This window comes from Hemiscyllium ocellatum, chromosome 20, assembly GCF_020745735.1.
Source record: "Hemiscyllium ocellatum isolate sHemOce1 chromosome 20, sHemOce1.pat.X.cur, whole genome shotgun sequence".
Taxonomy (NCBI): domain Eukaryota; kingdom Metazoa; phylum Chordata; class Chondrichthyes; order Orectolobiformes; family Hemiscylliidae; genus Hemiscyllium; species Hemiscyllium ocellatum.
In genome coordinates this window covers 20267404-20291640 of record NC_083420.1, presented here as the reverse complement: position 1 = coordinate 20291640, position 24237 = coordinate 20267404, and the positions used below count along the sequence as shown (strand labels likewise).

General features: G+C 41.9%; 1 protein-coding gene across 1 annotated transcript in view; it reads right to left on the bottom strand.

The window, feature by feature from the left end:
• Nucleotides 1-23395, bottom strand: part of prkar1b (protein kinase, cAMP-dependent, regulatory, type I, beta) — a 190549-nt gene extending 167154 nt beyond the window's left edge. Inside the window, exons 1-2 of the mRNA XM_060840190.1 lie at nt 23292-23395; nt 22722-22899 (exon numbers count right to left, since the gene is read on the bottom strand). Of these exons, the coding sequence (XP_060696173.1) occupies nt 22722-22889 (168 nt within the window). The 5' untranslated portion in view covers nt 22890-22899; nt 23292-23395. The remainder of the gene's footprint in view (nt 1-22721; nt 22900-23291) is intronic.
• Nucleotides 23396-24237: the final 842 nt, after the last annotated feature.

Here is a 24237-nt window from a genome sequence, read left to right as displayed (position 1 = left end):
TTTACACATATTTAACTTGTTCCTGATGCATTTTTTGATCTTTTTCACACTGGCAGCACGGTAAAATAATAAAACATTGTGGCTAGTACAAGAATGAGAGCTTATCAATCTTGCAAATGATGTGTCAACATCTTTCTCAAACAAAAGGGTAGGCCATTTAAGATTGAGACGAGAACAAATTTCTTCCCTGAAGGTTGGTGAATCTTTAAAACGTTCTACCCTAGAGGCCGATGGATGTTCAATCAGAACATGTAAAGTCAGAAACCTGGCTTCCAGATTTTTAGAAATTAACGTCATCAAGAAATGTGCAGACAGCATGGACAAGTGGTGTTGGGGTCGATGATCAGCCATGATCCATTCAAATTGTGGCGTAGGATCAATGAACTGAAGTGGTTACTCCTGTTCTTTTGTTCTTACAGGGCACTCTTGTCCCTTTAATGATAGCCTGGTTGTTAAAAGCTAACAGATAACAGGTTGGTTTACTTACTTAGCAACATTCTTGACTCCAGCCAGTTAAAAATACTTCAGAATTGATAAAATTGCAAAACTGCTGCATGATGGAAACAACTATCAAATCTTTGAGCTAAATATGTCCAAATGCTGGCTAGGTTTGGTTATATCGTATGGAATAGGCAGTCAGATGAATGGTTGTACAAGAGATTTGCATTTACATTGGCAGGGTAGTTATTAATGGTAGCGTTCTGCAAGGAGATGGCCACAGACTTGATGCTAATTGCATTATTAGTTGAGGACTCACACACAATGTTACGTTGATGTGTGGAAACCCCAAAATACTAAGGATATTTTGAAACTTTATAAAAATAACACATTTTGGAATTAAAGAAGATTACTACAGAGACAGAATGTTCTCTGGCACAATACTCCAGGCACAAATTTAGTTGCCAACTGGCAAAAGTTTGTGTTGGATCGATGAGAGGCAATATCCAAAAGTAACTTCAAACAGACTGGATCATGATATCTTGTGACAACATCCACTGTGAATTATGATTCAAAAACTGCAGACACGTTTTACATATTTCCCTTTGAACTACCCCAGTTAAACGCCAAGGTGTTTGCTCGTGCAACTGAACTTTCTTGTTGGTACCAATCTGCATTTGATATTTGCGTGCTGTGAACTTCAAATGTTGAAGAGCTATTCCCTGTGTACCCCTGTATAACAGATAAATACTCCTCTCATTCTAGCATGATAGAAATGAACAAGCTAGCACCTAGACAAGAAAAACACGACAAAAAAAGGACTCTCTTTCTCACCCTCAATGTTGGAATTCAGTCATTCAATTCAAAAGAAATTATAACTGCACAGTAGCTCAACCAAATCTGCACAAATTAAGGAACATAAAATTGATCTTTCAAATACCCATGACATGCTACCAGTAACCTCCAGTTCCATAAACACACATTCAACTATCTGTTCTTCACAACAATTCAGTGACTAATCTGCATGATGATTCTTTTCAACTTTGTTTGAGACCTTTTATGGTGTAGGCATTTCTGTGTGCATGGTAATTAATAAACTCGCTCCTTCTAAATTGAAAGCTTAACTAAATTGGCTCCTTTTAAAAGCACAAATTAATTTAGCCTAGAATGTTAGTACAAGGGAAGGGATCCCTACTGAATTAATTTCTTTGCAGCTAATCTCTCCTTACGTGAATAAGGAGAGTGAATTCATCCTTCACCTGGGAGCTTAACAGTTTAGAGTATCATCTGGGATCTCAACAGATTGGGAAAGCTCACTCAGGGTCTATTCATAACCATACTCTGAATGAGCAACTCAAAAGGAGTTTTGTTGGATTTGCATGGCATCCATGGTATCTCTGTAAATTAAAACTCAGCTCTAGCATATTTTTCACCACTGATCAAGGATAGCAGAAATGAAGTGCTTATCACAGGTATTTTACCTGCGTAAATTTGACAGTACACGTATCCTGCTACTTTCCTCCATAAATCCACAATGTTCTTCTGTTGAAAGTGCAAGACCAACAACGCTTTCAAATCTTTCAGCAAGCAGCAACTAATTTATAGTTACTTCACCATTGTTTATCTGGTCTGAAGTGTAAGTGAACCACAATGTTTTTCAATTAAATAGTAAGAGGCCCAAACATAATTTAATTAAATGCACTTAAAGATCCAACTCTTATTCTGAACTTATCACTCAGCCTGTTGCACTAAATTCTGAGCTACACCTCCTGAAGGCTATCCTTCCTAAATCTGTTTATTTCGACGGCTAAAATATCACCCAACTTTATCTTTTTTTCATACAATGAAAGTATTTAAAGCAAACATGAACTTTATCAAAATGAACTTTTTTGAATTTAAGAAATCATAGTACAACTAAATAATCTTAAGTACATTGAAAACAAGACGAGAAATGTACATTTTTTTTCCTGCAATGGACTCTATTTTACATCTAGTCCCACCTGCCAGCACCCAGCCCATATCCCTCTAAACCCTTCCTATTCATATACCCATCCAAATGCCTTTTTAAATGTTGCGATCATACTAGCCTCCACCATTTCCTCTGGCAGCTCATTCCATACACGTACCACCCTCTGCGTGAAAAAGTTGCCCCTTAAGTCTCTTTTATATCTTTGCCCTCTCACCCAGAAACCTATGCCCTCTAGTTCTGGACTCCCCAACCCCAGGGAAAAGACTTCGTCTATTTATCCTATCCAGGCCCCTTAGAATTTTGTAAACCTCTATAAGGTCACTCCTCAGCCTCCGACGCTCCAGAGAAAACATCCCCAGCCTGTTCAGCCTCTCCCCGTAGGTCAGATCCTCCAACCCTGGCAACATCCTTGTAAATCGTTTCTGAACCCTTTCAAGTTTCACAACATCTTTCCGAAAGCAAACATGAGCTACAGAAAACAGTAAGAGTGTTCACTCATCATTTGAAACAAGCCACAATTTGACAGGTCATAATTAAGCACAATGCCACTTCAAAACTGGAAGAAATGGTCTTAATACATAACAATAGCAAAAGAGACAATAAAAGCATTGTCCACTGTGAAAGTAGAACTGCATGTAACTGCTTCTAGAAAAAGAATTAAACATCAGTTGAAAACTAATCACTACAGATGCTGACAATACTGAAAATGCTGCAAAACATCAGCAGATCATGCAACACCTATAATGAGAAACATGGATTTTCTTTTTCAATTTTATCACTTTATCTCATTGCACATTACCAATTTCCAACTCTCACAAAAGGTCACTAACCTGAAACATGTAATCTATTTCTCTCTCCAAGAACACTACCTGACCTGATGAACACAAGTTTTGCTCAAAAGAATCGAGGGTCCTTGGAACTCTTTTCCTCAAAAGGCGATCGAAGTAGAGTTTTTAAAATTTTTTTAAGGCAGATGCAGATAGATTGATCAGGAAGAGGATCAAAGATTAAGTGTCAGCAGGAATATGGAGTAATTAGATCATCCATGTCTTACTGAATGGCAGAGCAGGCTGAACGAAATTATCTACTTCTAATTTACATCATTGTGAAATAGTTTTAAAAGTTACACAAACCTTGAAAAGAGTTCACCTACTCAAGTCACAGTCGATCTGTACAGAGATCTTCCAAAATAGTGAAGTCTTCTCCAACCTCCGAATCAGAAATACATTTTTATCAACTAACTGACTTTACTTTTAATCCACTTATAGTATTCCTGTGATATCATTTTTCTCCCTTCTCCAAATCTCAAAATCTTTCCTGGTCGACCAACTCAAAATCATGCAAGTTTGAGACATGTCTCAATTGGTAAATGACTAATTGAGTACCAGCTAAACAGAAATGCTCTGCACCCTGCCATAAATTCTCTGCACATAATCAAGATTTCCATCCCAAAGAAAACACAAAATATAACATCTCATCAATTGGACATGCTGAGTTGCCAAAAGAAAGAGGAGACATTCCTATTTGCATTTTTTTTCAAGCTTCCTCTCCATGAAGTTTTATTTATTTGAAACATGAGAATTTTAAACTCTGGAAAAATCAAGGTGTTTACTCTGACCCACTGTATACTCAATTTCCATGTCCCCCAAAGACAGAAGGTTTCAAGAAACTTTTTTTATATAAAATATCATCCTTCAAATTACCTTTGTCAGAAACATTATTTCTTCAAGTGATTACCAAATTTGACTGATCTAATAATACAGCAAGGGGGATCTAAGATGGCGGCGATCTGAGAAGATCACACTGCAGAGCTTCGCATCGCAGCAGCAGCAAGACAGTCCTTTAACCCACCCAACCCAGGTCATCAGGATTTCTTGGGGCGTTGGAAAGACTGTGGAGCCCCAAGAAACACTCAAAAAATTGACTTACCTGTATTTTCAGCTGTCCAGAAATGCCTAAAAAGGGAGGAGGAGCATCTGAGGCCGGGCCTGCAGCTCAGGGCCGATTACTCTCCAGGACCTGGTGAACGAGCTCTCGAAATCTCGCAAGATGTTGGGGAAACAGATTGAAGAGAACTGGCTCCAGTCTCTCATGCTGCAGAAACATGAGCAGCAGCTTGGAGACCTGGAGAAGAGGACGCATGAGGTGGAGCACAGGGTCACAGTGGTGGAAGCTGATGCCAGTTCATTCAAGGAAGAGATCCAAGCCCTGAAGACGCAGGTTCGTAATTTGCATGACCAAGTGGATGATCTTGAAAATAGGGGCAGGAGAAAAAACATTCAGATCATCGGTCTGCCTGAGGGTAAGGAAGGTGAGAGGCTTGCGGAACTTGTTGAAGATTGGCTTCTGAAATTCCTTGACTTAGCGACTGGCATGAGAGGATTGAAGATAGAGAGGGCTCACCGGGTCGCAGCACGGAGGTCGGGTCTGGGTCAACGCCCTCATCCTTTCATGGTGCAGTTCCATCATTACTGGGATAAGGAGAGGGTCATGGAGGCTTCCAGACTCCAGGGGAAGGATCCAAAGGCCCTAATTTACGAGGGGTCTAAGACCATGTTTTTTCAGAACTTTTCAGCGGTAGTGATCCAGAAACGAAAATTGTATGATGGTGGCAAGAGAAAATTGAAGAAGCTTGGGATTCAGTGGTCCCCGAGATATCCGGCAGTGCTTCAGATCACCTTAGATGTATCCATGCATCTCTTTGACACATCGGAGAAGGCAAGAGACTTTGTGGACAAACTAACCTAATTTAAATGATTGTAGTATGTATAAATATTGTTGCTTGGGTATGCGTTTATCATTCTGTAAAAGAAATGGAGGAAATCCAGTTGGAGCTTTGTTTTTCCCCTTTTTTTCCCTCTACTGATAATAATTTGGTTCAAATTATGTCTGGCGGTGGTTAAGATGTACATTTTAAATTTCTATGTTAGGACATACCAAAGAGTGGGTGGGGTATTTATTCCCCCTTTTTTTAAGAAGGTTTTTTTATTCATATTGATATTCTGTGGGGGTGTTTATTATTTTTAGCTCGTGCTTGCGATGCGGCTCTAGCTGGGAGAAGTGAAGGTGGCTGAGATGGTGAGATGTCTATTTATGAGCAGCTCGGGATGGGTAGTTGCCCCTTCCGAGAAGGGGGTTAGTTCACCTAATCAGTGGTACTGGGCGCTTTATATGTTGATTTGCTTTCTGGTTTTTGTTGTCTTTTATTTTTAATAATTTTGTATGTTTGTTAAATGTAGCGGTTTTAGTTTATGTAGTTTTTATATTTGGTGGACCATGCAACACTAAGGCTCAGCAATTTGTGGTTCGGGTTCCTCCTCTCTGGAATTTAAATGTAAGTGCAGAAGATTATGACTAATAATTTGAATAAATGGTGGACCTGGAATATCAAAGGAAGTCACTCACCAATTAAGAGGAAGAAGGTACTCTTGAGTCTCAAAAGAAGGTGAATATTGCTTTGTTACAGGAGGCACACTTGGATGACAAGGAGCATCTGAAATTACAGCAGAATGGCTTTGACCGAGTTTATTTTTCATCATTTAATACCAGAAGTAGGGGAGTTGCTATATTGGTAAGGAAAAATCTCTCATTTAAATTGTTGGAATGTGTTAAAGACACATCCGGGAGGTTTGTAATTCTTAAAGCCTTGATAAATGGGGAAGAATGTGGCATTTTAAATGTTAATTGTCCCCCAGCTCATCCTCTTAAATCCTTGGTAGATGCTTTTTCTAAACTGATAAGTCTCAGGTCTCGGCACATCATTATAGGGGGAGATTTTAACTGCCTCATGGACCCCACAATAGACAGGTTGCCCAAGGGTTCCTCGATACCCTCTGCACAAACTAAACAGTTATTGAGTCTGTGTGGGGAATTAGGGTTGGTGGATATCTGGAGGTGTCTCCACCCTACAGTTAGATATTTCATGTTTTTCTCCAATCCGCATTGATGTCACACGAGGATTGATTTTTTTTCTGACCCCTGCGGTAACCCTGGATCTGGTGGCAGCCTATACGATTGGTAATATTGCCATCTCTGATCATGCTCCAGTGTACCTCATGGATAAAATTAAGGATATAACAGTGGATTCAATGGACCCCTTTATTCTCATGGACAGCACGTTTGTGGAGTATTGGTGTAGGGAATTTCGGGCATTCCCAGACATCAACATAGGCACGGTTGATAGTTCATCTGTTCTCTGGGAAACTGCCAAAGCTTATGCCAGATGGTTAGTTATTTCATATTCCACAAGTAGGAAGCGGCAGAAGGGTGAGCAGCAACGTCTCCTTGAAGCAGAATTGAAGGCAGCCGAGAAGGCCTATTTTGACAGACTCTCATTGGTCAAACTACAGAGGATTACGGCACTGCGGTTTGCACTAAATTCTGTGCTCACACAGACGGCAAAGAAAGAGCTGGCTTTTGCAAAGCAAAGGTTATATGAGCATGGTGACAAGCCAGGCAAATACTTAGCATACCTTGCCAAAAAGAGAAGTGCCCCACAAACCATTACAACTATTAGGGAAGGGTCTGGGAACCTAACATGTGATTCGAAAAAGATTAATGTGGCGTTCCAGAGATTCTACTCGAAGTTATATCAGTCTGAGAATTTTGAGGAGGGGCAGGCCAAAAGATCTGAAGCTCCAAGGTGTGACTCCCAAACAACAGTCCTTTCTCAATGCCCCATTATCAGAGCAAGAAGTGCAGGGAGCTGTGAGGCAGCTTCAGAGTAGAAAGGCGCCCGGTCCTGATGGACTTCCCAGTGAATTCTATAAGGAATTTATAAGTATACTTTCAGGCCCAATGCTGAATATGTTTAATGATTCATACAGTCATGTTTGTCTCCCACCATCTCAGAGGGGAGAAAGTGAGGTCTGCAGATGCTGGAGATCAGAGCTGAAAATGTGTTGCTGGAAAAGCGCAGCAGGTCAGGCAGCATCCAAGGAACAGGCAATTCAACATTTCGGGCATAAGCCCTTCATCAGGATGCTGCCTGACCTGCTGCGCTTTTCCAGCAACACATTTTCAGCACCATCTCAGAGGGGCCAATATTTCACTTATCGTTTAAAAAGGCTTCATACAGGCCCATTTCGCTCTTACATGTGGCTTCTGAAATTCCTTGACTTATCTCCAAGGCTCTTGCATTAAGGCTGGAGACTGTGAAACCCTCTATTATTAAAGAGGATCAAATGGGCTTCATAAAGGGTGGCAGATCCTCCATAATGTTCGGAGGCTGCTTAACGTTATTCAAGCATGCCATCAGCAGTCAATACAGGGATTGGTGATTTCTTTAGATGCAGGGAAGGCATTTAGCCGAGTTGAGTACCTTTTCTATACTCTAGACCGGTTTGGTCTGGGCGAAGTTTTCATAAGATGGATAAAGGTTCTCTATAGTGTACTTCTCGCTGCAGTCATTACCAACGGGGTATGATCAAGCAATTTTAATATTTCTAGGGGCAGCCGGCAGGGCTGTCCCCTTTCATCATTACTTTTTACGTTGGTGATTGAACCGTTGACAGAGGCCATTCGTGGGGATCTCAATATATCAGCTCCAGAAGTGGGGTCAAAATTACATCAGATCTCACTGTATGCAGATGATGTTCTAATTTTCTTGACAAATCCAGCAGTCTCAGTGCCTTGCCTGATACAACGCATTCACATGTTTGGCGCTTTTTCAGGGTATAAGATTAATTTGGCTAAATTAGAGGCTATGCCTATGGGTGGTCTTACGAAAGAATTGGGTCTTGAGAGTGACTATAGATTCCCATTTCGGTGGTCATGGGGGGTTTTGGGCATATTCATTACTCCAGTTCTGAACTGGCTGTTCAAAGCCAATTTTACTCAATTATTTGAAAAAAATTAAACAAGATCTCCAAAGATGGGAGGCACTTCTAGTCTAATGGTTGGGTCAGATAGCCCTTATTAAGATGAATATTCTCCCTTGTTTGCTATAACCTATATGGATGCTCCCCCTGATTTTCAATAAATAAACACTCAGGAGACTGAACAGTTGGTTCAGCTCCTTTATCTGGCACCATAAATGGTCCCTCATTAAATAAGCCAAACTGCAGTTGCCTCATAGATTGAGGGGAGTAGACCTTCCAGACATTAAAAATTACCAATTAAGCTCGCTTTTGACCTAAGTAAGTGATTGGGTTTGTGGGGACTCTCTTTCAATATGGCTAGATATCAAGGTCTCCCAGGCAAGGTGCCCCCTTGTCAGTTTGCTGTTTTTGGACAAAGTGAGGACAGTTAGGGAATATTGCCATCAATACTGTTAAAGCATGGAGGGCTATTCAGCAGAGGGAAGGTAATATTGGCAAAACATCTTTGTTTACACCTTTTGTGGTATTCCGAGTTTTCAACCAGGTATGATAGATTCAGGATTTAAAGGTTGGGCAGCTAAAGGTATATCTTGCATGGGTGATATTTTGAGGGAGATGTAATGATGTCCTTCGATCAGTTAGTACGGAAGTACGAGTTACCTAATAGAGACCTCTTTCATTTTTTTCCAAGTTAAGGATTTTATTCAAAAGAAGACCACACTTTTGACTGATCCCGACAAATCTGACATAGAAAGAGGGGTACTAAGGGCTAAGAGTACACTCTCTGTCAGTACTCTATATCACCAATTGGGGGGTGCCACCTCAGATGAGTCTGATAGACTCTGCAAGATGTGGGAAAGAGAGCTGGGTGTTGAAGTCTCTTTAGAGGCATGGGAGGATATTTGGGAGAATGCAAGGAAGATATCAATTTGCGATAGGACCCATGCTTTACAGTTGAAGATTCTCCACAGGGTCCACTTAGCCCCAGACCGTTTGTCAAAATTTAAACCAGAGGTATCTTCAGCATGTTCCAAATGCAAGGTCTGTACGGGTACTTTTACCCATTGTCTTTGGTCTTGTGACAGGCTTCAAACATACTGGAGCGCTTGATGGGTGCAATGGAGAGGATTTCAGGTGTAGGGGTGGAGAAGGACCCAATTCGCTCCTTTTAGGCCTACCCATTGTCTTTCCTGCAGACTCACATAAGGAAAAGCTTTTCAATATTCTTACATTCTGTGCAAAGAAGAACACCTTGCTAGGTTGGATATCAGAAAACCCCCCCAGGCCTGTCGGGTTGGCAGAAGATTGTTATGGAGCATATTCTCCTGGATTTTCTCACAAATATGATACACCACAAAACTGAGAATTTTTACAAAACATGGCAACCCTTTTTAAAATACCTGGACACAGATTTATCTGCCACACTAACTTTTATATAGCCGTAACAATTGTGTTTCATGAGTCCAATATACAGGGAGGAGGAACTGTGAACGTACAAGTGTTTTGTTTGGCTGGGCTGAGTAATTACTATTTATTTGTTTGTTGTTAGGTATTTATTTAGTTAGTTAGTTAGTTAAATAGCTAGTTTAGGTTTTTTTTAAATTTTATACTTCTCTACATATGTTTACACATTCGTATAGGAGGGTGGGTTGGAGAGTTTTTTTATTGTTTGGGTTTGTTTTGTACTATTTTTGTACTGTTGTGAATTGCATTGTTTTGTATTTGTTGTAATATTTTAAAAAATTTTTTAATAAAAATATATTACAAAAAAATTTAAAAATTTTAAAAATACAGCAAGTTTCCCAGGACACTCAGTCATAATTAGTTATTGATTTATCAAACACAGAAGAAATTGGCTCTTAGCAACAGATGGGAAATGCAGTTTTATCAATAAAATGGGTGGAGCGGTTTGTTGTGATGACAAGAGGACTGGCGAGCAGTTATGCAAGTTAACAGTAAGTGGGACAAGCAGTTGTGGACAAATTTCAGCAACTCAGAGACAGGTATGTTTTTCATCGAGAGGATCAATCTAGCAGATCTCAAAAACAAATAAGTGCATTTGGGATGCTGAAATACCACAGAGACATGGTTTTTTAAAAAAACTAAGTCATGTATTTATTAGATAACATAGCTTTTCGGAAATAAACAGAATTTTAACAGGTTTATGCTGTACTCAAAATACTTCAACTACTTTTAGTCTAGATGATTGATCAACATTATTTCCAATTTGAAATAGTGTCTAATCTTAGAAAACTAAGGTTTGTATTTCACCAGCCGTCCTCACCTTAGTGGTTTATACATTATTTTTCAAGGGAAATACAATCTACAAAAGCCTAAAAAGAGAGTTTACAACAGACACAGGTAAGGAAGTGTACAGACAACTTAGGTGCTCTCAATTCATAAGCAATTAGTTTTCTGTTTTGATTCCATTCACCAATCTGATATACACATTGTGACCAAACACAATTACACATTTTTAACCAATACATATGCTTTGGCAACATAACAAACCTACCAAGACACAAATAAATTATGACGTTCAACACTAAATGTCAGATTATACATTTTCGTCAGAAGAATAGGCTGGTCATTTTGTACTTGGAAGGCACATGTGTAGGTGAAGCCAACATACAACAAAACTGCTAAATGCAAATACATCAATCTTAAAAATTGCAGTACAGCTGAGCAAGTCAATGTTTTTAATTGTAAACCAAACAACAGGTTGTATGTCTCGGGAGATTGAACTGAAAAGTAGGAAAATTATGCTCAACCTGTATCAAATCTTGCTTAGAACATATTTGAAATCTTACATGCATTTCCAGTAACCATATAATGTAAGGCTATACAGACAATGAAAAAGGTGCACAAAAGAATATCAATATTTTGGTCTTCAGAAGTACAACATCAGAAAGCCACAGGTATACACATTAGGAAATAGTGACAATACTGGATCTTACTTCTTTTGAAAAAAGAAAATTGAGGTTGACCTAATAAGGATCTTTAAAATAATTGAAGTTTTAACAGAGTGCAAACATTTTGTCTTGAGGGGGAACACCATAACTAAGTCACCAAGGAACACAATGGAGAATCTTTTTTTGCCTTATATGTGGTTAGAAGTTACAGCAGTAAGACAAGTATGAGGGGGAAGATAAAACATGGTAGACTTAGGTGAGCAAAGGTGGTTGGAGGCTCAAGTGTAGCACAAATACTGCATTGGACTGGTTTGGTCAAATGGCTTTTTGCTATGCAATAATTCTTGATTAATTTATTCTTTTACAGAATCTGGGGGGTGGCAAGGATGTACAGAATTTCCCCGCAGAAGTGTGATGAGGTGCCTACTCAGAATTTGCTGAATGTTGAGAGTTTGGACATAAACTTCACATCCTTTCAGGCTCTCATCTTCCTCCACGTTCATAAGATACAGGAGCAGAATTAGGCCATTTGGCTCATCAAGTCTGGTCTGTTTTCAATCATGGCTGATATGCTCCTTACTCCCATTTTTCTGCCTTCTCCCCATAACCCTTCAACCCATTGCCAACTAAAAATCTACCTAACTCCTGCTTAAATGTAGTCATTGTCCCAGTATCCATTACACTTTGGGGTAGCAAATTCTACAGATCCACAACCCATTGGGACAAGTAAAAGAAAAAGATACATTTCAAACAGCCTTTTGATTTAAGAAAGAAAATTGCAGGAAATTAAGTTAATTGCTTTATCCCCTCCTCACACAGCAATAATCATGAGAAGAAATTAATTAAGGCGTGGTAGAGATAGGTGAAGTGACAATGTAGTGTCAGCCATGGCAATGGTGTTCTTTATTGGGTTTGACGGTAATGCCATTTCACCAGCAGGGGAGTGCAAGGCATTTCAAGTGCAAACAATTCAGAAGGCTCATCATCACCTAACTGCCTTGCTACTATCTGAGATGACTCACTCCATCCAGTTGACACTGTGCTGGCCTTGTTCCCTCCTCAAGCCCCCAGCTGCAGCCTCCAGGTTATTTTCCATTGCGAATTTCCCTTCAGAAAATGTGATGAGCTGTCTATTTGGCCTGTTACAATTCCTGGTGGGTAGGCACACCCACATTGCTGTAATTAAGGGAAGGCCTTTATTTTGACCCAGTGAAGTAACAGCGAAATAGTTCCAAGTCAGAGAGTCTTGAAGACATACAGCACAGAAACAGATACTGCCATCCTACTCGTCCATGCTGACCAATATCCTAAATTGTCCTGTTTGCCAGCATTTGGCTCGTATCCCTCCAAACCCTTCCTATTCATATACTCATTCAGATGCTTTTTATAAAGCAGCAATTGTACCAGCCTCCACTACTTCCTCTGGCAGCTCATCCCATACATGTACCACCCTCTGCGCGAAAAGGTTGCCCCTTAGGTCTCTTTTATATCTTTCCCCCCTCACCCTCACCCCCCTCTAGTTGTGGACTCCCCCACCCCAGGGAAAAGACTTTGTCTATCCTATCCATGCCCTCAAGATTTTACAAACCCTTATAAGGTCACCCTGAAAATGTGTTGCTGGTTAAAGCACAGCAGGTTAGGCAGCATCTCAGGAATAGGGAATTCGACATTTCGAGCATAAGCCCTTCATCAGGAATGAAAGAGAGTAGCCAAGCAGGCTAAGATAAAAGGTAGGGAGGAAGGACCTGGGGGAGGGGCGATGGAGGTGGGATAGGTGGAAGGAGGTCAAGTTGAGGGTGATAGGCCGGAGTGGGGTGGGGGCGGAGAGGTCAGGAAGAAGATTGCAGGTTAGGAGGGCGGTGCTGAGTTGAGGGAACCGACTGAGACAAGGTGGGGGGAGGGGAAATGAGGAAACTGGAGAAATCTGAATTCATACCTTGTGGTTGGAGGGTTCCCAGGCGGAAGATGAGGCACTCCTCCTCCAGCCGTCGTGTTGTTATGTTCTGCCGGTGGAGGAGTCCAAGGACCTGCATGTCCTCGGTGGAGTGGGAGGGAGAGTTGAAGTGTTGAGCCACGGGGTGGTTGGGTTGGTTGGTCCGGGCAGCCCAGAGGTGTTCTCTGAAGCGTTCCGCAAGTAAGCGGCCTGTCTCCCCAATATAGAGGAGGCCACATCGGGTGCAGCGGATGCAATAGATGATGTGTGTGGAGGTACAGGTGAACTTGTGGCGGATATGGAAGGATCCCTTGGGGCCTTGGAGGGAAGTGAGTGTGGAGGTGTGGGCGCAAGTTTTACATTTCCTGCGGTTGCAGGGGAAGGTGCCGGGGGTGGAGGTTGGGTTGGTGGGGGGTGTGGATCTGACGAGGGAGTCACGAAGGGAGTGGTCCTTGCGGAACGCTGATAGGGGAGGGGAGGGAAATATATCCTTGGTGGTGGGGTCCGTTTGGAGGTGGCGGAAATGACGGCGGATGATACGTTGTATGCGGAGGTTGGTGGGGTGGTAGGTGAGAACCAGTGGGGTTCTGTCTTGGTGGCGGTTGGAGGAGCGGGGCTCAAGGGCGGAGGAGCGGGAAGTGGAGGAGATGCGGTGGAGGGCATCGTCGATCACGTCTGGGGGAAATTTTCGGTCCTTGAAGAAGGAGGCCATCTGGGCTGTGCGGTGTTGAAACTGGTCCTCCTGGGAGCAGATGCGGCGGAGACGAAGGAATTGGGAATATGGGATGGAGTTTTTGCAGGGGGCAGGGTAGGAGGAGGTCAGCTGAAAATGTGTTGCTGGTTAAAGCACAGCAGGTTAGTCACCCCTCAGCCTCTGATTCTCCAGGGAAAAAACAGCCCCAGCCTTTTATAGTCTTGTTCTATAACTCAAACTGACGTTTTGGACAAAAGCCCTTCATCAGGAAACATTGCCCAAAACATCGATTTTCCTGCTCCTCAGATGTTGCCTTACCTGCTGTACTTTTCCAGCATCACTCTAATCTAATCTCTGGTTTCCAGCAAAGGCAGTCCTCACTCTTGCCTATAACTCAAACCCTCCAACCCTGGCAACATCCTTGTCAATCTTTTCTGAACCGTTTCAAGTTTCAAACATCCTTCCAAGAGGAGGGAGAACAGAATTGCATACAATATCCCAAAGGTGATTACACCTGTATGTCCTGTACAGCTGCAACATGACCTCCCAGTTCCTATATGTTGAGAGTGTGTTGCTGGAAGAGCACAGCAGGTCAAGCAGCATCCAAGGAGCAGGAAAATCGATGTTTTGGACCGGAGCCCTTCATCATTCCTGGTCCTGGTCTGACTTGCCTTTCCAAAATGCAGCACACCAGATTTATCAAATTTAATTTCCAGCAGCCGATTAGCCCATCTGATCAAGATCCTGTTGTAATCTGACATAACCTTCTTTGCTGTCCATTACACATCCAATTTTGGGGCCATCTGCAAACTTACGAACTGTATCTCCGACATTCACATCCAAAGAAAATGATGAAGAGCAGTGGACCCAGCACATAGTCTTGTGGTACACCATTGGTCACAGGTCTACAGTCTGAAAAGCAACCCTCCACCATCACTTCTCCCAGTCTTCTACCTTTGAGCCAATGCTGTATCCAAATGGCTAGTTCTCTCTGTATTCCATGTAAGCTAACCTTGCTAATCAGTCATCTATGAGGAACCTTGTCAAACACCTCAGTGAAGTCTATATAGATCACGTTCACCGTTCTGCCCTCATCAATCCTTTTCATTACTACTCGAAAAAAAACTCAATCAAGTTAGTGAGACACGATTTCCCACAGACAAAGCCACATTGACGATCCCAGTCAGTCCTTGCATATCCAAATACATGTAAATTCTGTCCCTCAGGATTTACCTACAACTTGCCCACCACCAACGTCAGGCTCACCGGTCTATAGTTCCCTGGCTTTTCCTTACCACTTTTCTTAAATAGTGGCACCACGTCAGTCAACCTCCAGTCTTCCAGCACTTCATATGTGATTATCAATGATCCAAATATCTCAGCAAAGGACCCAGCAATCACTTCCCTAGCTTCCCACAAAGTTCTAGGGGACACCTAATCAGGTCCTGGGGATTTATTCACCTTTATGCATTTTCAGGCATCCAGCGTCTTCTCATCTGTAAGGTGACATCTTGAAAAATTCTCACAATCTATTTACCCACATTCTATATCTTCCATGTCCTTATCCACAGTAAACACTGATGCAAAATACTCATTTAGTATCGCCCCCTTCTCCAGCGGTTCCACACTAGGGTGTCTTGCTGATCTTGGTGGGGTCCTATTGGTCCTATTCTCTCCCTAGTTACCCTTAATGTATTTATAAAAACCCTTTGGATTTTCCTTAACCCTATTTGCCAAAGCTAGCTCACGTCCCCTTTTTGCCCTCCTGATTTCCCTCCTAAGTATACGTCTACTGCCTTTATACTCTAAGAATTCACTCAATCTCTGCTGTCCATACCTAACATACGTTTCCTTCTTTATTAACCAAACCTTCAATTTCTCCAGTCATCAAGCATTCCCTTTATCTACTAGCCTTTCCATTCACCACAACAAGAACACATTATCTCTGGACTCACGTTCTCATTTCTGAAGGCTTCCCATTTTCTAATCATGCATTTACCTGCAAACATCCGCCCACAATAAACTTTGAATGTTTTTACCTAATATCATCAATTTGGAACTTTAACTTTTAGATCCTGTCTGTCTGCTTCTGTCACTATTTTAAATCTAATAGAATTATGGTGGCTGGCCACAAAGTGCTCCCCCACTGACACCTCAGTCACCTACCCTGCTGTATTTCCCAAGAGTAGGTCAAAGTTTGCACCTTCTCTAGTAGGTACATCACATTATGAATCAGAAAATGTTCTTATACACACTTAACAAATTCATCTCCATCTAAACCCTTAACACTATGGCATTCCCAGTCAATGTTTGGAAAGTTAAAATCCCTACCACTACCATCCCTTTGATCCTGACAGATAACGGAGAGCTCCTTATAAATTTGCTTTTCAATTTCCCGCTCAATCCTGGAGGGTCTATTGTACAATCCCAATAAGGTGATCATCCCTTTCTTATTTCTCAGTTCCACTCAAACAACTTCACTGGATGTATTCCCCAGTATATCCTCCCTCAGTACAGCCTTTACCTTACCCCAAATGAAAAATGCCACTCCCCTTTCTCTGCTGCCCCACTTTCTATCCTTCCTAGAGCATTTCTACCCTGGAACATTGAGTTGCCAGTCCTGTCCATCTCTGAGCCATGTCTGTCATAGCTATGACATCCCAGTCTCATGTTCCCAACCATGCTCTGAGCTGATCTGCCTTACCTGTCAGGCCTCTTGCATTGAAATAAATGCAGTATATTTACGAGCCCAACCACATTCTCTGTTTTGCTCCTGCCGACCTTGATTTGCTCCTTTTCCCAACTGCACTAGCCTCAAACTGATATTTTTGCCTCACTATCTCCCAGGGCGTTCCCACAAACCCCCTCCCCCTATCCCCAATTCCATTTTCTAATCTAAATCCTCTTTAGTGGCTTGAGCAAATCCCCCTGCTAATATATTACGCCTCTTGCAATTCAGTTGCAACCCATCCTTCTTATTCAGGTCACTAATGTATGGCTTCACAGGAAACTTTTAAGTGCTGCTAATCCCACATAGTTTTTGCCCATGGCCTTCTAGACAAGGGAGGTTGTGGATTTGGAAGATCCTTTCCAAGTTGACTTTCTGAATTGTTGCACTGCATTAGCAGTGAAGGGAGAGAATATTTGATGTACTTGCTGTGTATCTACTGCAATTGCCAAGTTTAGCTTGACATCTAACTTATCCTTTTAACTTTATGTTTTCCATTCAGCTAGAATGGAGTTTCCAATAGCAGTGAAGTCCAATCAGTCAACATTTCCTCCATTTCATTGAAAACTAAAAACAAACCTACTTATTTGCAGACAATCTTTACTGAAAGATTTTTTTAAAAAAAGGGAGGTCCATGAGAAATAATGCTTAGGAAATGTGTACAGTGTGTTGTAGAGGAATAAGACAGGAATAATGGGTCTGTAGATTGTAAAGGAGCAAAAATGGCCTTTGCAGTGATATGTATTTCTTGTCAGATGTGGGAGTTTAAAGAGAGTTTAAAGGTTACTGTGGATTATATCTGCCATAAATGCTGTTGGTTACGAATCTTATCAGATTGAGTGGATTGGTTGGAGAGACAGATAGAAGCGATGAGGAATTTGCAACAACAACAGTATGTGATGGATGGCAGTTATAGGAAGGGGGAAAGTCTCAGATACAGTCACAGAGATGGGTTAACTCCAGGAAGAGTAAGAGAGGTCGGCACCTAAGGCAGCAGTCTTTTGTGGATATACCCATTTCAAACAGGTATGCTGTTTTGGAAAATGTAGGAGGTGAGGGATTCTCAGGGGAACGTAGCACGAACAGCCAGGTTTCTGGTATTGAGACTGGCTCTAATGCAACAAGGGGTACATCGGCTTCCAAGAGATCAATTGTGTTCGGGGATTCTGTAGTCCGAGGTACAGACAGATGTTTCTGTGGCCAATAGAGAAAAAGCAGAATGGTGTGTTGTTTCCCTGGTGCCAGGATCAAGGATGTCTCAGAGAGGGTGCAGAATGTTCTCACGGGGGAGAGGAGCCAGCAAAAGGTCATTGTCCACATTGGAACCAACAACATAGGAAGGGAAAAGGTTGAGATTCTGAAGGGTGATTACAGAGAGTTACACAGGAAATTAAAAAGGAGGTCCTCAATGATAGTAATATCTGGATTACTCCTGGTGCTATGAACTAGTGAGGGCAGGAATAGGAGGATAGAGCAGATGAATGCCTGGCTGAGGTGCTGATGTATGGGAGAAGGATTCACATTTTTAGATCACTGGAATCTCTTTTGGGGTAGAAGTGACTCGTACAAGAAGGACAGATTGCACCTAAATTGGAAGGGGATCAATATACTGGCAGGGAAATTTGCTGGAATGCTCGGAAGGATTTAAACAAGGAAGGTTGGGGCGGGGGGTGCACCCAGGGAGATAGTGAGGAAAGAGGTCAATCTGAGACTGGTATAGTTGAGAACAGAAGCGAGTCAAACAGTCAGGGCAGGCAGGGACAAAATAGAACGAATAAATTAAACTGCATTTATTTCAATGCAAGGGGCCTAACAGGGAAGGCAGATGAACTCAGGGCATGGTTAGGAACATGGGACTGGGATATCATAGCAATTACGGAAACATGGTTCAGGGATGGGCAGGACTGGCAGCTGAATGTTCCAGGATACAAATGCTACAGGAAGGACAGAAAGAGAGGCAACAGAGGAGGGATAGCATTACAGCTGTGCTGCGGGAGGATATTCCCTGAAATACATCCAGGGAAGTTATTTGGGTTGAACTGAGAAATAAGAAAGGGATGATCACCTTATTGGGATTGTATTATAGACCCCCTAATAGTAGAGGGAAATTGAGAAACAAACTTGTAAGGAGATCTCAGCTATCTGTAAGAATAATAGGGTAGTTCTGGTCAGGGATTTTAACTTTCCAAACATCGACTGGGACTGCCATAGTGTTAAAGGTATAGGTGGAGAGGAATTTCTTAAGTGCGTACAAGCCAATTTTCTGATTCAGTATGTCAATGTACCTACTAGAGAAGGTGCAAAACTTGACCTACTCATGGAAAATGAGGCAGGGTAGGTGACTGAAGTCAACGGGGGAGCACTTTGGGGCCATAATTCTAGAATCGTTTTAGAATCATGATGGAAAAGAATAGACCAGTTCTAAAAGTTGAAGTTCTAAATTGGAGAAGGGCCAATTTAGACGGTATGAGGCAAGAACCTTTGAAACCTGATTGGAGGCAGATGTTCGCAGGTAAAGGGACGGCTGGAAAATGGGAAGCCTTCAGAAATGAGATAACGAGAATCCAGAGAAAGTATATTCCTGTCAGGAAAGACTGGGAGGTATAGGGAATGTTGGATGACTAAAGAAACTGAGGGTTTGGTTAAGAAAAAGAAGGAAGCATATGTCAGGTACAGACAGGATAGAGCGAGTGAATCCTTAGAAGAGTACAAAGGAAGTAGGAGTGTACTTCAGAGGGAAATCAGGAGGGCAAAAAGGGGACATGAAATAGCGTTGGCATATAGGATTAAGGAGAATCCAAAGGGTTTTTACAAATACATTAAGGACAAAAGGGGAACTAGGGAGAGAATAGGGTCCCTCAAAGATCAGCAAGTTGGCCTTTGTGTGAAGCCACAGAAAATGGGGGAGATACTAAATGAGTATTTCGCAACAGTATTTACTGTGGAAAAGAATATGGAAGATATAGACTGTAAGGAAATAGATGGTGACATCTTGCAAATTGTCCAAATTACAGAGGAGGAAATGCTGGGGGTCTTGAAACGGTTAAGGGTGGATAAATCCCAGGACCTGATCAGGAGTACTTGAGAACTCTGTGAGAAGCTAGAGAAGTGATTGCTGGGCCTCTTGCTGAGATATTTGTATCATCGATAGTCACAGGTGAGGTGCCAGAAGACTGGAGGTTGGCAAATGTGGTGCCACCGTTTAAGAAGGGCGGTAAAGACAAGCCAGAGAACTATCGACCGGTGAGCCTGACCTCAGTGGTGGGCAAGTTGTTGGAGGGAATCCTGAGGGACAGGATGTGCGTGAATTTGGAACAGCAAGGACTGATTAGGGATAGTCAACATGGCTTTGTGTGTGGGTGATCATGTCTCACAAGCTTGATTGAGTTTTTTTGAAAAATTAACAAAGAAGATTGAGGGCAGAGCAATACATGTGATCTACATGGATTTCACCAAGGCATTCGACAAGGTTCCTCATGGGAGACTGATTACCAAGGTTAGATCTCATGGAATACAGGGAGAACTTGCCATTTGGATACAGAACTGGTTCAAAGGTAGAAGGCAGAAGGTGGTGGTGGAGGGTTGTTTGCAGACTGGAGGCCTGTGACCAGTGGAGTGCCACAAGGATCGGTGCTAGCCCTCTACTTTTTGGCATTTACATAAATGATTTGGATGCAAGCATAAGAGGTACAGTTAGTAAGTTTGCAGATGACCCACCAAAATTGGAGGTGTCGTGAAGAGGGCTACCTCAGATTCCAACAGGATCTGGATCAGATGGGCCAATGGGCTGAGAAGTGACAGATGGAGTTTAATTCAGATAAATGTGAGGTGCTGCATTTTGGGAAAGCAAATCTTAGCAGGACTTATACACTTAATGGTCAGGTCCTGGCTGGGTGTTGCTGAACAAAGAGACCTTGGAGTGCAGGTTCATAGCTCCTTGAAAGTGGAGTCGCAGGTAGATAGGATAGTGAGGGCGACGTTTGGTATGCTTTCCTTTATTGGTCAGAGTATGGAGTACAGGAGTTGGGAGGTCATGTTGTGGCTGTACAGGACATTGGTTAGGCCACTGTTGGAATATTGCATGCAATTCTGGTCTCCTTCCTATCGGAAAGATGTTATGAAACTTGAAAGGATTCAGAAAAGATTTACAAGGATGTTGCCAGGGTTGGAGGATCTGACCTACGGGGAGAAGCTGAACAGGCTGGGGCTGTTTTCCCTGGAGCGTCGGAGGCTGAGGAGTGACCTAATAGAGGATTACAAAATTGAGGGGCATGGATACGGTAAATTGACAAAGTCTTTTCCGTGGGGTCGGGGAGTCCAGAACTAGAGGGTGTAGATTTAGGGTGAGAGGGGAAAGATATAAAAGAGACCTAAGGGGCAACTTTTTCACGCAGAGGGTGGTACATGTATGGAATGAGCTGCCAAAAGATGTGGTGGAGGTTGGTACAATTGCAAAATTTAAGAGTCATTTGGATGGGTATATGAATAGGAAGGGTTAGGAGAGATATGGGCCAGGTGCTGGAAGGTGGGACTAGATTGGGTTGGAATATCTGGTCAGTGTGGACAGGTTGGACCGAAGGATCTGTTTCTATACTGTACATCTTAATGACTCTATGACTCTAAATGGTCAATGTCCTAAAGTAATCACAAGGTTATAAATATATGTTAATCATTCAGATCATTTGCTAAATATTACAAAAATCTAAACATAAAAACACATGATTTTTTTTGTCCAGGAGGCCATGTAGCATTCAGATCCCTGATCAGTAGTTGTACAATTTGCTGAAGTTAAATTAGCTTCAACTTACGTAATTATATCATTGCAAGTTAACTAAATTTCCAAGTAATTCAGAAATCTGTGTGATACTGCATGAAATGGCCTGAGGTCGCATTTCTGTTGCAACTGGAATATGCACAACCTCTCATGGGATTACAGAATTAAGGTTTTGGGCAAGAGGTACTGAAACAATGCAAGGACTTTTATTTAAAAACATATATAGGCAAGTGGTAATGAGTTGCTCCCTATTAGGGTGGATGAAGCAGAGACAGTCAATGTTTTCACAAGGAAATTTAAGCATTTACAGAAAATAAATTTCAAGGGTATCCAAATAGAGAGCAGGGTGCATGAGACTCACTGGGTTACTCTACAGAGTTGGCATGAGCTATCAATTAGGTACTTGATGTTATAAACATGAAAAACTTAGAATAAAGCACATGTAGACAATAAGGCAAGGGAGCAGCTTTCAGATAGATGAGACAGAATAGAATTAAATTAGCAAAGTGTAAGAGTGTAATAAAATACAGATCATAATCTCACAGTTAACAGTTTTGAATTTTTCGTTTAAAATATCTTTCTAGCCAACCTATTCAAATGTTATCACACACTTCTTGAGAAGATGGAACTTCAACCCAGGCCTCCAGCACATGGGTTGGGATATTAATACTGCACCATTAAAGTTCAGCAGACAACTCTTGATATGTAACACAACAGGTTCTGGTAACATCCACATGCCAGTCACGATCTGTATTTGAATAGTGGGGCTGGGGAAATCAATTTTAATTATGGAATAACCAAGAACTCAGACAATGTAGCATCTTTATCAGAGTAAAATATCCCAGGGAATTTCACAGATGCACTGTCAAATAAAAATTTTCACAAATCAAATAAAGAGATATTTAGTATGGTGACCAAAGGTTTGACCAAAACGAGCTAAGTTTTAAAAAGTGACCCAAGGGAGGAGAGGAGAGGCTGAAACATTCAGGAGTTACAATCAACAACCAGATGAAAGGAGTTTTACTACACTGCAAAATACAGACCAAAGTAATGCACAATTTTTCTACTAATAATTCATTCAATATGCAAAAAATTAACCACCTATTTCATTTAATAAGAGATCATAACACAGTGAAGTAACCATAGCATGAAGCAGAATTTTCCAGCCAGACTGATCAAATTAAGCACTTGTACATTCAACTTGGAGGTCATGGCCACTGACCATTTATTTGGTTTTGTCTCCTTGTGGTTTGCAAAGATGTCAAAAGATTTGCTGACATCAGAAGTCACTACATTTACATTCATGTTTACAAGACCAAAAGGTGCCAAGAGCCATGGAGATATCAACAGTTATTTTCAGCTTCCCATGCATTGGAAAAATAACCAAAGATTTTCCCTTCTTCCCCAAGTAAAGACTAAATGTAAACGAAGACACTTTTTTCTTTAACCTTTACCTTTTCCAGTTTATCAAAGTATTCTTTCAAGAATTTCATTGGTCGATCAGGTTTGGCAATGCAGAGGCTAACAATACATTCTTTCAGGATTTGCTGGATGTTGTGCTTTTGGACGTAAACTTCACATCCTTTCAGGCTCTCATCTTCCTCCATATTCGAAGACGCCATGTTTCAACAGCTTTTTGATAAATAAAGAAAATTACAGGAAATTTGGTTCATTACGTTGTCCCCTCCTCACACAGCAACAATAGTAATAACAAATTAATGAATGCGTGCAAGGGATAGGGGAGGTGCCAGTGTAGTGCCAGCCATGGCAATGGCGGGTATTGATTGGGAGGGATGGTGGATGCCGTTTCGCCAGCGGCGGTTGTTGCTGAGGGTCGCGAGGCGTTTCAAACCCGAACACAATTCGGGAAAGGTCTCGACCTCACCTGGGCGCCTCGCTGGAGGCTGGCCCCGCCCACTCCCTCCAGGTGATGCTGCCGCTGTTTCTTCACCCCCCGCCCCCCACTCCGCGAGAACACCCCCCCACCCCGCGTGCCCAGCTGCAGCCTCCAGGTAGCCACTCACTCTGTCCGAGTCCCCCGGACGCTTCCTCGCCAACCTTCGCCCGCTCCCTTCTTCGTTCACGCGCAGACACGCAACCGATGCCGATCGCCCTTATTTTCATGCGCGCGCACTCGCACCGCATCTCGCGAGTGAGCTTGCGCATCTCTCCCGTCTGTCAATCAAAATCTTGTTCGGGAAGGAACAAAGGACTGCGGACGCTGGAAACCAAGCACTAAAAACAGAAATTGCTGCAAAATCTCATCAGTTTTGCCAGCATCTGTGGAGTGAAAGCAGATTTAACGTGTCGGGTCCAGTGACTCTTCCTCGGAATCAAAATCTTCCCTCTGGTCCCACTTGCTGAGGTATGCCGTATCCCTTGCCAAATACAATTCTCTTGGACCACGTCGCTGAACATTCTTTGTTGAGGCAACACAGGAAACAAAAATATGCACAATAATATGGAGAGTGCAAATCAAAAATAAAAGCTGATCGTTTCATGGAAAATATATTCAGTAAATTCGGGAGAAAGAGAAAAGCAAGTGTTTTTTTGTTTCAGGTATCTCAGGTGTCAGTAAATCAATATAGGTAAATGTGCAACATATACCATTTAAATAACTTTGCAATGGATGAAATTCCATTTGATCAAAAAAAACTCTCAACATTTCATCTAAATTAATAGCTCTCACTCTCACTGGGTTAAATGCATCGCAATCCAAAATATCCTTTTAGTAATTGTCCAGAATTTCACTGCCAACACTTGACTTCGTCCTCCGATTTGACCAAGTATTCTCCAGTTAACGAATCACTAAAGTAAACGCTTAAACTTAGCATTGCACACAAATTTCTGCAGTGTGATTCAGAAGGCAAAATTCAATGCCCAGATTGTGAATTGATGAAATTATATTTTATGTTTTAATATTTTGTCAACAGCATTTCCCTTTAAGACAATAATACAAAGACATCATTA